Source organism: Bombina bombina, chromosome 9 (assembly GCF_027579735.1).
Source record: "Bombina bombina isolate aBomBom1 chromosome 9, aBomBom1.pri, whole genome shotgun sequence".
NCBI lineage: Eukaryota > Metazoa > Chordata > Amphibia > Anura > Bombinatoridae > Bombina > Bombina bombina.
The window spans coordinates 48,360,276-48,374,958 of NC_069507.1; the positions used below are offsets into that span (position 1 = coordinate 48,360,276).

The following is a 14,683-nucleotide window of genomic DNA, read 5'->3' on the forward strand; positions in this document are numbered from 1 at the left end:
ATGTGAGTAGAGTTACGACAGTAGAGGGGAGTCTGGGGTTCCATAGGCAGTCTGGGTGTGATGTGAGTAGAGTTACGACAGTAGAGGGGAGTCTGGTGTTCCATAGGCAGTCTGGGTGTGATGTGAGCAGAGTTACGACAGTAGAGGGGAGTCTGGTGTTCCATAGGCAGTCTGGGTGTTATGTGAGCAGAGTTACGGCAGTAGAGGGGAGTCTGGTGTTCCATAGGCAGTCTGGGTGTGATGTGAGCAGAGTTACGGCAGTAGAGGGGAGTCTGGTGTTCCATAGGCAGTCTGGGTGTGATGTGAGCAGAGTTACGGCAGTAGAGGGGAGTCTGGTGTTCCATAGGTAGGCTGGGTGTGATGTGAGCAGAGTTACGGCAGTAGAGGGGAGTCTGGTGTTCCATAGGTAGGCTGGGTGTGATGTGAGCAGAGTTACGACAGTAGAGGGGAGTCTGGGGTTCCATAGGCAGTCTGGGTGTGATGTGAGTAGAGTTACGACAGTAGAGGGGAGTCTGGGGTTCCATAGGCAGTCTGGGTGTGATGTGAGTAGAGTTACGACAGTAGAGGGGAGTCTGGTGTTCCATAGGCAGTCTGGGTGTGATGTGAGCAGAGTTACGACAGTAGAGGGGAGTCTGGTGTTCCATAGGCAGTCTGGGTGTGATGTGAGCAGAGTTACGGCAGTAGAGGGGAGTCTGGTGTTCCATAGGCAGTCTGGGTGTGATGTGAGCAGAGTTACGGCAGTAGAGGGGAGTCTGGTGTTCCATAGGCAGTCTGGGTGTGATGTGAGCAGAGTTACGGCAGTAGAGGGGAGTCTGGTGTTCCATAGGTAGGCTGGGTGTGATGTGAGCAGAGTTACGGCAGTAGAGGGGAGTCTGGTGTTCCATAGGTAGGCTGGGTGTGATGTGAGCAGAGTTACGGCAGTAGAGGGGAGTCTGGTGTTCCATAGGTAGGCTGGGTGTGATGTGAGCAGAGTTACGGCAGTAAAGGGGAGTCTGGTGTTCCATAGGTACGCTGGGTGTGATTTGAGCAGAGTTACGGCAGTAGAGGGGGGTCTGTTGTTCCATAGGTACGCTAGGTGTGATGTGAGCAGAGTTACAGCAGTAGAGGGGAGTCTGGTGTTCCATAAGTAGGCTGGGTGTGATGTGAGCAGAGTTACGGCAGTAGAGGGGAGTCTGGTGTTCCATAGGTACGCTGGGTGTGATGTGAGCAGAGTTCCGGCAGTAGAGGGGAGTCTGGTGTTCCATAGGTAGGCTGGGTGTGATGTGAGCAGAGTTACGGCAGTAGAGGGGAGTCTGGTGTTCAATAGGTACGCTGGGTGGGATGTGAGCAGTGTTACCGCAGTAGAGGGGAGTCTCGTGTTCCATAGGTACGCTGGGTGTGATGTGAGCAGAGTTATGGCAGTAGAGGGGGGTCTGTTGTTCCATAGGTACGCTGGGTGTGATGTGAACAGAGTTACAGCAGTAGAGGGGAGTCTGGTGTTCTATAAGTAGGCTGGGTGTGATGTGAGCAGAGTTCCGGCAGTAGAGGGGAGTCTGGTGTTCCATAGGTAGGCTGGGTGTGATGTGAGCAGAGTTACGGCAGTAGAGGGGAGTCTGGTGTTCAATAGGTACGCTGGGTGGGATGTGAGCAGTGTTACCGCAGTAGAGGGGAGTCTCGTGTTCCATAGGTACGCTGGGTGTGATGTGAGCAGAGTTACCGCAGTAGAGGGGAGTCTGGTTATCCATAGGTATGCTGGGTGTGATGTGAGCAGAGTTACGGCAGTAGAGGGGAGTCTGGTTATCCATAGGTAGGCTGGTTGTGATGTAGGCAGAGTTACGGCAGTAGAGGGGAGTCTGGTATTCCATAGGCAGGCTGGGTGTGATGTGGACAGAATAAAGGCAGTGGGAGGACTCTCTGGTGTTCCATAGGCAGGATGGGTGTCATGTGGGCAGAGTAAAAGGCAGTAGGGGGAGTCTCTGGTTGTCCATAGCAAGGCTGGGTGTGACGTGGGCAGAGGTACGGCAGCAGGAGAGGGTCTGGTGTTCCATAGGTAGGATGGGTGTGATTTGGACAAAATAAAGGAAGTAGGGAGAATCTCTGGTGTCCCATAGGCAGGCTGGGTGTCATGTGGGCAAATTTAAGGCAGTAGGGGGGATGCTCTTGTGGATCATAAGCAGGCTGGGTGTGATGTTGGCATAGCTAAGGCAGTAGGGGAGTCTCTTGTGGATCATAGGCAGGCTGGGTGAGATGTGGCCAGAGCTAAGGCAATAGGGGGGTGGGGGGAGTCTGGTGTTCCATAGGCAGGCTGGATGTGATGTGGGCAGATTTTAGGCAGTAGGGGGGAGTCTCTGGTTTTCCATAGGCAGGCTGGGTTTTATGTGGGCAGTGTAGTATGTGACAATTAAGGAAAGGGAGATCAGCAGTGATACAGAAGGGTAGAGCGCCACCAATCAGGTTATTCCATAAAATACAAGACAGTTGGGAACTCTGGATACCATATTTCATGAGATGAAAAGCCTTCCAATAGCCAGAGTTACCTACCACATCAATTAGATACAGTGCTAATAGGTGAGTACTTACCTCAAACTCCTGCAGGGTCACAACACCCTCAGAAATCAGCCTGTCTGCGTATTTCTTCAAAACTGGCACCTGCTTTTGTATCTGCTTGTACATCAATGGCTGGGTGAACATGGGCTCGTCTATCTCATTGTGTCCACTGCGGCGGTAGGAAACCTATAACCAACAACAACAACAAAATAAAACACAAGTGTCCACTTCTGGTTGTCCAGTGATCAGTACTTAGATGAAAAGGACACAATCAATATTGAAGCAAAAAACAAACAATGCTACCTTTTTTTACTATATTAATTTATTTCTTTGGCTAGCTACCTTGTCTATTTGCTGTATAATAATACCCCTGGCCCATATCCACAAGAGCATACTGAGGTATAAAACATTGCTTTTCAAACATTATTTCTGCCATATAGTACTCTACAGTTCGAAACATGAAAATACCTCACTTAATTTAACATTATTATTATTATTATAATATTACTTTATTTATGAAGTACCAACATATTCCACAGAGCTTGGCCATTTTTAAAAATAATATAATCAAAAACACACTTACCAAGTCTACAACCACATCTTTATTAAAAGTATTTCTCCACTCTGCAGCTACGTTGCACACGTACACTACGGCTTCAGGGTCATCAGCGTTCACGTGAAATATTGGCGCATTTACCACCCGTGCAACATCAGTTGGGTATGGAGATGAGCGAGCCATGCGGGGGTCTGTAGTGAAGCCAATCTAGGAATGAAACAAAGGTTGCCAAAACCACCAACGATTCAGGGTAGCTATGGAAGAGATTTAGTCTATTAAATTAGCCTATTAAATACAGCTACCATAACTTGGTGTCTGACTACAAACAGGTCCAGCAGAAATTTGATGTGTAGATTTTATAAAAAGGACCTGCATTATTTTATATGAGAATATATTACATTGGAGCCAAATAATATATCAATTATATTATTATTAGTTAACTTTAGGAAGAGAGCTGCCTATTTGTATATTTCAACACAAGAACTTATTGGACCTTATATGTTTGGCACTCAATATCTATGTGTTTTTTATATAAAGAATATTAGTGCATACTAATAACACTAGCTATAACATATACTTGGTCTTTATACACCCTGTAGTATACTGATAGCGCCACTATTTACACTTGTGAGTGTTTTCTCTGAACTTTAGGAATGGAGTGTCAGTCTACACAAGTCTTAGTCTGTGAGGTAAAGGAGTATTTGTTACCTGGTTGTTTACAACCACATGGATCGTCCCATTTGTAGTGTAAGAAGGGAGGTCACTGAGATGAAAGGTTTCATATACAACACCTTGACCAGCAAAGGCTGCATCACCATGTAGAAGAATTGACATCACCTAAATAAAGAGAGTTTAGAAGTATTTAGTAGCAAGTGATCGTCACATGCTACATAAAAACAATGATTTTGTTGGCAGATTAGAACCATAGGTCCAACAAGTCTGTGCTAAATTTCCAAAAAGTGTCAACTTATTTTATTTGTAGGACAGTCTTATGCTTATCCCAGGCATTATTAAGTCCCCCAGTGTTGGTCCTTACCTCTTCTAAATGGTAGTTCATTCCATGAATGAACTACCCTTTCTGTGAAGACGTGCTTTCTGCAAATTACCTGCTACCCTTCATCCTGAGATCATGACTCCTTGTGCAATTGCACTTTTTTGTGAAAAATAATAACAGCCACAGTTTTATTAAGCCACCTAATATACAAGAATGTTTCTATCAAATCACCAGACTCCAGTTACTTCATATCATTCTGGAGATATGGCCCCCCCAGAACATGCTAATGTTTTGGGTTGAGGGATAAATACAAAAACACTGGTATCAAGAATTTAAAAAAAGATTCTTACGCCTGTATTATGTATTGACTTTGAACCACCCATACAATATTTTATAGGAGAATTGTGTCTTCTTGGAATTCTGATGGACTGGAATAATCGTGAATAGGTGATACCAATACAGGAATCAAAAGGTGATGGTGTGTGGTACTTAGACTATTTTAATATTGGCAATCCAGTGTTACTGAAATACTCCACAGTTTCTGTTTACTGTTGAGTGCTAACATGATGAATTTGTAACACAAGATCAGAATTAGACGTTAGGAGATCCAAGAGCCATTTTATTGTCAATCTTGAATCATAAAAAAGCAGCTTTCATTGTTTTGGTAGTACAATTGCCAGGAGTTCCTAATAGATGAAGATCAGCATTGCGAAAATGTATCAAGCTCAGAAAATGGAAATCCAGATGTTGTGGTTTTGTAAATATATCCCCCCCACCCCGGTTAATTAAAGATCTTCTGAGTATATTTCCAATAAAGTGACAAGAATCAGTTAGTTACAATATCATGCTATGTTTTTCCAGCTATTGGAAGACTACAATTGGATTGTTTTGTGATTTATTTATTTATTTTTTAATTTCTCTTTTTATTGTATTCAAAAACTTTTTTACCGTAATCTTAACTTAAGTGTCATATAACATGGACCAAGACAGCAGATTATATTATACAATTCATTTAGATCTCCAAATAGGTCTAACTCTTAACATTTGATTATGCCTTTGAGCTATTCATAGTCCATTCTGTTCTCAACTAAAAAAACAGATAGACCCCTCAGTCACAGCTATTACGAGTCCTTTACAGCATTCCAACATGCCTCAATTAAAGTGGTACTTCATCTGTCTTTATGTGCTTCGCTTCTTAGCGGCAGTCTTGGCATACAGTCTCTTGTAATAGTAACTTATACGTGATCCAGGTCTTGATCTATTTCCATCAAATTATAATATACACATCATGATACATCTACACATTTAATTATATATGCAACATATTCATAGACCACTCTGTCATTGTCTGACAAGCATTTCTCAGAACCTGTGCAAACACATAAGAAAATTGCCCCACAAGTAGTTTAGATGTCTGGTCTAATCTGTTGTCTTATTTTTCTCTTTTGATTAATGGACGTGTTTTAACTAACCTAGTACAATAAGATGTTTGTTATGTCATTCAATCTTTGATCAACTCTTTCTGTATTATTTCTTTTTATTTCTTTCTGTATTAACCCTAACCCCAGTTTCCCTCTGCACTCCCTTCCATACCTCCTTTAGCTATGGGAAAAATCAAACAACGCAAAAAAATATATATATTTTTTATATGCATCACCTTCATACTGATTGTACCCCCTAGTGTCATTTATCTGTTTTGACATAACTTGGAGCAGTTGGGGGAAGGCTGCAGATGTGTTATAAAGTGAAGTTTTTTTCTTCTTCATTATTTTCTAAATAATACATGTATGCTACATAATATTTTCCTGTGCCAGTGAAATTACCTTTTTCCCTTGGGCATCACCTCGGTAGAACTGTTCAGCTTTAGTTTTCCCCTGAACTACAGGATCCACAGCCTCTAGGTGAGACGGATTAGCTACCAACGACAGAGTTATATTCTTGTTGGTAGAGCGGTTGATTCTTTCATGATACATTCCCAAGTGGTATTTCACATCCCCCGACCCCTGCGAGAAAAAGACTAACTTTAGTATTTAATTTGTTTTATTACATAAGAAAACCCCGTATACTATTATCATATCATAATCTGAGATATTGTTAACCTCCATTCCAACCCAAGGGCAGACTTCATAACTGCTCTCCAATGTCAATATATACGGTTTTATTATTCATCAGTTATTTGTAGAGCACAGATTCCCCAGCACTATAAACAAAAGGTATAAATGTGTGACGAGATTACATATGCGGCACAGGCTTCAGCGCAACTTCTGAAACCTGCGCCACGCCTGTAATTTCACCTCGCACATCGGGGTATCACATATACGGCGCCGTCAGATGCTAGACTGGCGTGAGTAGGACAAAGTAGCAATCTTCAGAAATGTGCGCAAATACACATTTCTATCATCGCAAGTAACTTACGCCAGTACTATGTCCGCGCAAAGTGTCAACGCACGTAAAAACAAAACCAAAATGAAACTAAAAAAGTGACACGTAATTATGCAATTCAAAATCCCTATATAAACCCCTTCGCAACCGCCATTTTTTTGCGTGTGTTTGGATTGTTCGTTGAGCTACAACACACAGCCCAGGAGTGGAGGATTAGTGATAGTAGACAGAGAGGCACAAACAGAATAAATAGTTAGTTAGGTCGCATTGGTGGATTGAGTAAACTTGTATACTTACTTACACATATTCTGACATATTGCACACATTGCATACATACATATACAAATACACCACACTTTTTTTTCTAACACCTCACATATTTTATGTTTACAGTGTGATAGGCTGAGTGTTTGGTTGTGATTGTGTGTGACTGAACTGGGAGTGAGTGGAAGTGTGTGTAGTGTGATTAGTGTGAGGATGGCAGGGAGAGGTAGGGATGAGGGGAGGAGGGGAGAGGGGAGGAGGGGAGAGGACTGGCAGGGAGAGGAGGATAGAAGAGGACAGGAGGAGCAGTAGGCCCCCCGACAGGCAGTACGTGGAGAGGGAAGAGGGAGAGCCAGAAGGGACCATGGGAGGAGAGATGCCAGAGAGCCCCAGATACCAGGCACATCCAGGAGAGGGACAGAGGGTGCACATGGGGAGAGAAGGGGGAGGAGGGAGAGGATAGTGAGGAACCCACACTGCCTGGGACATCACAGGGAAGAAGCCAAGTGGCCATGAAGGATGAGAGGCTGAGATGTCCCAACTTCTCATTTGATGAAAATGGTGCCCTAGTCCAGGTCATCATGGACAACTACAGTGACCTCTTAGGGCAGAAGTAGGGCAAAGGCAGTGCCAACAAAAGAAGGACTGCATGGATGGCGGTAGAGGATGCAGTCAACAGTGTGGCCCAGCAGAGGAGGACTGTAGAGGGCCTGAGAAAGAGGTGGAATGATTGTAAGAGGCGGGTCAAATAAGATGGGGCAGGAAGCTGTCCACCAGAAGGGAACAGGCAGTGGGCCATCCCTGGAAATGGAGTACAACACCAGGCAGGAGATGATACGCATATCCCTGAGTATCACAGCAGTTCGTGGGCTTCCAGGGGCTCGTGACTCAGGGGTTGCAACCACAGCACATCATGCTGGCGAGTAGCATCCCACACACCTGTATTATATGTAATTGCAATACAACATCCTTTAATTTCACACATTTATATACATGAGGAGGAGCATGGTATTTGGAGTAAATTATATTTGACATTAATGCTACTTAACACAATGCAATTCATGATGTGAGGTGGACTAGTGCAATACTAACATGTCTCAGAGTAACACAGGCCACAAGTCACATATAGAGTTTTCATTTAATGGACACTATAGCCATCCCAATACATTTAGCTTAATAAAGCAGGTTCTGTGCCTAGATCAGGCTAAAGTAAATTGTGTGACCATAGTGTCACTTAAAGAACACATTATTTCATCATTGACATGTACACATAACTATTGTATGAAACACATCCCTGTATACTGCTCATATTAACGTCCCTCATAGACCAACTCACAATGTGCACATGCATATTTTAAAGTGAAGGTAAAGTTAAACGTTGTGTAGTAAATAAATATATATATCATTGAAAATTAATAGTACTTTCATTCATCAGTTTTTTTATATCGTAATATTACCTTCGATATATTATGTTATTTGCATCTATCCGGCTCCCTGAAAATCAACCCGTTATAATTTTTTTTTCTAAACAACGATCACGTTGTTTCAAGAGCCAATTGATTCTTTGGCCGTTAGGCGGCCGTCAAATGACGTAAGCATGCTTTTGGTCAATATGCGCATGCGTAGCATTTTGTAGTTCTTAGTTCGTCCACGTTTCGCGCATGCGCACTTCAAAATTTAGTTGTCAAGCATAGTGAAAGCTCATCGCAACTTGAGCTACAGAGGGCACAGACCGCGTTTAACGCATGAGCAATGTTGAGGGTGTAGTAAGGATGCGCATGCGCGGTGAGAAGATGCTCGATGTGCACGAGCTTGGATGACACGTATAGAGCGGGTGGGACCGCTCTATACGTCACTGTCTCAGAAATCAGGAAATGCAAGATGGGAGGAGATTAGGAACGCAACGGTAAATAACATTTAGTTTTAAAAGTATATAAATAACAAATCTTTTATTAAAAAAACTCGATTTTACACTATAAAAGGAATCTAAAGATTAATTTGCAATGTAAAAAATTTACCTTCACTTTAAGGTTTGACATGTGAATCAGTATAGGCCCTAGCATGTATCAATCTACATTGTATGCCCACATGGACATATATCTGACTGTACTAATCCCTCTCATCCTTTAACTCCTCCATAAAACCTCCTGTCACAAGGATAAAAACAGCCATGCCACCACCACAACAGCCACCACCACCACCAGTCTTCATCGAACCGCAGGAACAGTGTGCTCCCAGGCATGAGCATGGTTGGATGGCTTTAGTTGAGGACCCAGGAGTGATGCCACCAACATTGCCATATGACCCCTGGCAACATTCCTGGCCAGAGGAATATCCCCCCTTTGGTTTTGAGGGGGAGCCAAGACAGGGACAAAGGGTCCATGTATTTACACCCCCCACAACACAATCACAGTCTCATGTCAGTCATGGATATTACCCACAGACTATGTCACAGGATGTGCCTATTGTAGAGGCTGAGTGGTCACACACTGGTCATCAGTGGGAATACCAATCATCTATGAGAGCTCCACCATCTTATTCACTGGGACGAGCTCCACCATCCTCTTACCTGGGACGAGCTCCAACATCTGCAGATGAAAATACAGCAGACGCTACAACTGTCCCTCAAGCACCTAAAGCACCAGAAGCACGTCCACAAGCATCACCTCTTCTCCAACATCGTCGCCCTTAAGCAACTGCCAGCCCTGTTGCTCAAGAGTCTGTGGATGCATTGTATTATCCCCTGGGTGAGGAATACATAACACTCCAGAGGAGGCTTCTCACAAGCACTGAGAGCATACAAAGAGGCAAAGAGAGGTTCTTCAGGGGCCAAGAGAAGTTACACATACTTAGCATAAAGCTGCAGAGGGACATTGCAGCATCGTTAAGTGCAAGTGTTAAAAACCAGTCACAGATGATGCGAATTCTGTCTGATATGCAGATGGACAATAGATGGAGAGAACAAAATCAACATTTGGGTGGGTGTGCTGGTTGAGCACTTTACACACCAGCAGGACACTGCCTCCAGCCTATCATCTGTGGCCCGCACACCAGCAGAAACACCAGAATCTGCTAGAACAAGGCGATCCATTACAGGCACTTCAGCTCCCTTATCCAAGAAGAAATAAATATTATTATAGTTCACCATAAACCTTGTCCTCTGTTATTTACCATGTAATTGTCATACACATCCATGTGAGGTGTGTTTTAGTACACTAACATTGTTAAAACATATAATATGAACTGTGTTTAAATGGCAATAAAAAACAGGTAATATCATTTTTATGACATATTCGTGTACTATAACTCACATCCACATAGTTGTGTATGAAGGGTACATAGAGTAATATTCACTTATAAGATGTAAATCAATGTATCTCACATCCAATATAAATTGACACATGGGCAGGGATAGGCAAGGTGTCCGTACACGGACACTGGTGTCCATGACTAGCCCTTGCAGTGTCCACCACAACATTAGTATATATTTTCTTTCTAAATGAATAATAGGGATAAAAAAATATGTAGTGTGAATAAAGTTAGTGGCTTGTCAAGCGACTGCTAGCAATATTGGGTGATAAGTTATGGAATAAATAAAGCCTGAGTGAAATACTGGATGTTTATCTGGCTCTGTGTAATAACACCCAGCTCTATACAGCTCTATACAAAGACACAGTAGTGACACTGGCACATGCCTATAGCCAGACAAGGGCTGGTTATAGGGTCAGTGGTATCTGCATCAGTATAAAAACACCCAGCGCTATATGACGACACAGTAGTGACACTGGCACATGGGTATAGCCAGAGGAGGGCTGGGTATAGGATCAGTGGTATCTGCATCAGTATAATAACACCAAGCACAATAAAATAATGTTTTTTATTTCAAATTGTACATTGGTGTCACTAAGGTCTGTACTTTGGAAAATGTCTGCCACAGCCTTTGTCTGTGCCTATCCATGCACATGGGTATATATATATATATATATATATATATATATATATATATATATATATATATATATATATATATATATATATATATATATATATATATATATATATATATATATATATATATATAATACTGATGTTACTGATAGGGTGTGCATTATCAGGTGTTTTAATGCTGCAGGTGAGAGGTTGTGCTGTTTGTGATTGTTTGACACAATTGCAGAGGAGGAATATTGATTTTAATAATTAGGTGGGCAGCAAGGTTTAAAGGGACAGTTTACTCAAAAATGTTCTTCCCTTTAATTTGTTCCCAATGATATACTTTACCTGCTGGAGTGTATTCAATTGTTTACAAGTATTTTCTTTACCCTTATGATTGCATTTGAAATATTTAAATTTAGCCTGTGGTATCCCCACCCATCCTTAAATATTTTGGCCTCAAGGCCAAGCTGTGTTAACACAGCCAGTAGAATAAATTACACTCCCAGTGGGTTCTGGAAGAGATAAGGTAATAAAATGTTAATTTCCCATTGTTCTTTTCAAGTATTGGTGATTGGTTTATGAACAGATATAAAATAAAGAAGCATGTGTATGTACACAATGTGATAAAGTAATGAGATCTGATTATACCTACAAGCTCAACCCATTTTATTAGGTTGTGATTCCAAACACAAAATCAGCTATTTCATATACACAAATAAACCTTAAAAAAGCAAATCTCATACATTTTATACTCTGCAGCTAGTAAAAAAAAAAATTGGAAGTAGAAAAACAATTTTATACTATACTGTCCCTTTAACTATTTGAGATGCTGCTTAAATGTATGTGTTTGTTAAGGCTTCCAGGGAGTTACGTTGCTTTTTTAGTCAGTGCAAGGGTTGCTGCGCCTGCCAATGTGTTGCGAGATGAAAATGGAGTAGATTTTCTCAATTCTGCGTGCGTAAGTCCTTGCGCTGAATATGTAATACCGAATAGTGACGCTAGTTCTATGTTAGTTTATGGGAGTAAAAAATGCGGACAACGGGAAAAATATACACGCGTAACTTGTATGCTACACTGTATATGTGATACCAAAACCGCGTAAAAACCCCGGCTTTTGCGGGCGACGATGCATATGTAATCTTGCCCGTGCAAAGGTAGCATATCTAAAAATCAGAGTTGCAATCTTGTAATTGGAGAACATACCTTTAAGTCATAACAACTGAATTATACAATTTTAAACAACTTTCCAATGTACTTCTGTTATCTAGCTTTATTCTCTTGGTATCCTTTGTTAAATAGCATACCTAGGTAGGCTCAGGAACTACTGTAGCGTGTGTACTGCTGAGTTAGTGTGCGTCTGTGTATATAGTTATGTCCCAGCATTCCAAGACATTATTTAATTCCTCAAGTTTCGTTTTACGTATTTTGTCAGTACAAAAATAAATTAAGCATCAATGAACAACAGACAGCCATTTCAATGATCAAAGTCTTGATGCTCTAAAGATCTGGGCTTGCAAATCAAATAAAACAAAAAGAATGGCATCTTTAATAATATGAAATATACTTGTGTGTAGATCAGCTGCTTGCATGAGTACACTGTCCCTTGTTATTCTCGGATATGTATATAGTCAAGGTATATATATATATATATTATTTTTTACGCGTGTCCTTTACTCTTCCCAGAAAAAGGTAAGTAGGAGTAAGAGGGGACTTGCATAAAAAAGTAGAAAATAATTACAACCCCTGATAGGTAACACTGCAGCAATGTTTGTTGGCACCTCAAATTGTAAAAGGGACATTCCAGTCAAAATTGAAATGCATATAGGTGAATTACACCTTTGAATAGAGACATATTTAAAATATAGATTTATTGGCAAAAATGCTTCTAGTAAAAGCTATAACTGTTTCAATGTTCGCATTGAACTCTGCACATGCATGTGAAGCATAGCTAGATATTCTCAGTGCACCAGCATTTTAAATGATACAGATGCTCAAAGAGTCAGTGGGGCTTGTATCAAGTCAACAGCAATGCAAATTGAGTCATTACCAGATGGTTCAAGCACCTTAGGCTCTCTGTGCACAGTGAATACTTAAATACACTCCTGAAACAGCTATAACTTTTACTAGAAGCATTTTTGCTAATACATGTATATTGCAAGAATGCTTCTATTCAAAGCTGGAATGCACCTGTGTGCATTCCAATTCTGTCTGGAAGGTCACTTTAAGGTTTAAAACTATCCCTAGGATAAAGATTTATAGGAAGCGAGATCTACTGGATATTATTTAAGGAGTTCTACTAGAAAATAAATATAAAGCATTTGGTATACTGTGTATCTGTGTATACACACACACACACATATTTATATTTTTGTAGTACATTTATCAACACCAAGTTAGAAGGAAATGTTTTTTACCTCATCAGAAGCTTCCAGTTTAGGGTCAAACTGGCAGAAGATTTGTTCCAAATCTTTTCGAATCACATTGGCCAAAACATTCAGCCTGCCCCTGTAATGGAATTTAACAACATTTATTGGTCATTGTGGTCATATTGCAGTGAGTAAAGTGAGTGAACAAAACTGAAAAGAAGATTTATCGTTTTTTTCCCCCTTTACATAACAAAAAAGGCCAAATTATATTCACTAGGTAAAAAGTTATTTTTTACAACACAAACATTTTGGGTTAAACCAGACTCCAGTCAGGCGCTAACATCCATCAGCATATACTCTCATATATTTTAAAGTTTTTCTTAGGAGAGCTGTGGGATTTTTGCACATTAATTGGACAGTTTATTCCCCATGTAATTTTTTTTACTCATGTGTTTCCATGATATATCTATTTAACTTGGTATTCTTTCTTGAAACTTAAAAGTGATGGTAAACATGGAATTACTTCTTTTTCCCAATCAGGAGCTCTAATCAATGTTATTATAACTGTGTTTTTCTTTTTTTTTACCTGCAAATGTAATTTTAGAAGCCAAATAATTTTTTTCTCAATGACATCCCCCCCACTTCACTGGCCCCCCTTCATGGTATCTATTTTTTTCTATGATACTCGGCTTGCTATCTCCAACGGGAATTATTTTAAGCATGCATACTAGTGGCGATTCATCCAGCCACATGTAGCTAATCAGAATTCCATAGTGATTCACATCGCCATTAGCGTTCTTGATATAGAGTTGACCATCACTTTAACTCCTTTACAATAGAGCATACTGAAGTAGGTTCAGGAGTGTGCATGTGTCTTGAGCACTTTTATGTATAACAGTTACAAACATTGTTGCAAACGCTTTATGTGCAAATCACAGGGAGGTTGACTAGGTACCTACCGATGAGGCATGCCCAATATGACATACTCCACACCCATCTCATTGGATTTGTCAATGATTGCCTTCAATGCTGGGATCATCACCTCACATCCTTCTAAGCCAAACCTCTTCTCTGATGACCATTTTCGGGCAAGGAAGTCTTCAAACCTTTGCAAAGATAAATTTAAGACTGGTTATAGGCCTGTCATAAAGATGTAATATTCCCAAAAGCAAGATCCCCAACATGGTAGGTTTTACACTGGGTTAATAAAAATGACCTTAACAAACTGATATTTCAGTCTTATGAATGTGAGGGATGGCAAACAAAACAGTTCCGCATATATCCCACTCATTGTTAGATGTTCTAATATTCCTCCAGTTACAGGGGGCATGGGTTCAAAAGCAATCCCAGCTTTAAAATTGCACCACCATTTTGCTAGAGCCAAGGTGGAGACTGAAAAATGATGATGTCCCTTCCAGCCTAGCAATGCCCCCCCACAGTACATAGCCACACCCCAAACAATGAAAATCCAAACTAGAGTGTACAGAACCTTAGGTCAGTCTGATGCATGTGGAAACAGGGTGACTGCAATCACTCAAAGATCCACAAACAATATCCACAGCACCATATAGAACAAAAGAGACACGTTTCGGGATGCTATCCATTAATCATGCTGATTCATAATTAAGGGATTGCTGATTCTGCCGATTCATAATTAAGGGA

The 14,683-nt window shown here is 41.0% G+C and overlaps 1 protein-coding gene across 1 annotated transcript in view; it reads right to left on the minus strand.

Moving 5' to 3' along the window:
* Window positions 1-14,683, minus strand: part of OGDHL (oxoglutarate dehydrogenase L) — a 253,936-nt gene that overhangs the window by 78,003 nt on the left and 161,250 nt on the right. The window contains exons 7-12 of the mRNA XM_053692073.1: window positions 13,981-14,127; window positions 13,070-13,160; window positions 5,900-6,079; window positions 3,791-3,919; window positions 3,110-3,289; window positions 2,560-2,712 (exon numbers count right to left, since the gene is read on the minus strand). Coding sequence (XP_053548048.1) covers window positions 2,560-2,712; window positions 3,110-3,289; window positions 3,791-3,919; window positions 5,900-6,079; window positions 13,070-13,160; window positions 13,981-14,127 — 880 coding nt within the window. The remainder of the gene's footprint in view (window positions 1-2,559; window positions 2,713-3,109; window positions 3,290-3,790; window positions 3,920-5,899; window positions 6,080-13,069; window positions 13,161-13,980; window positions 14,128-14,683) is intronic.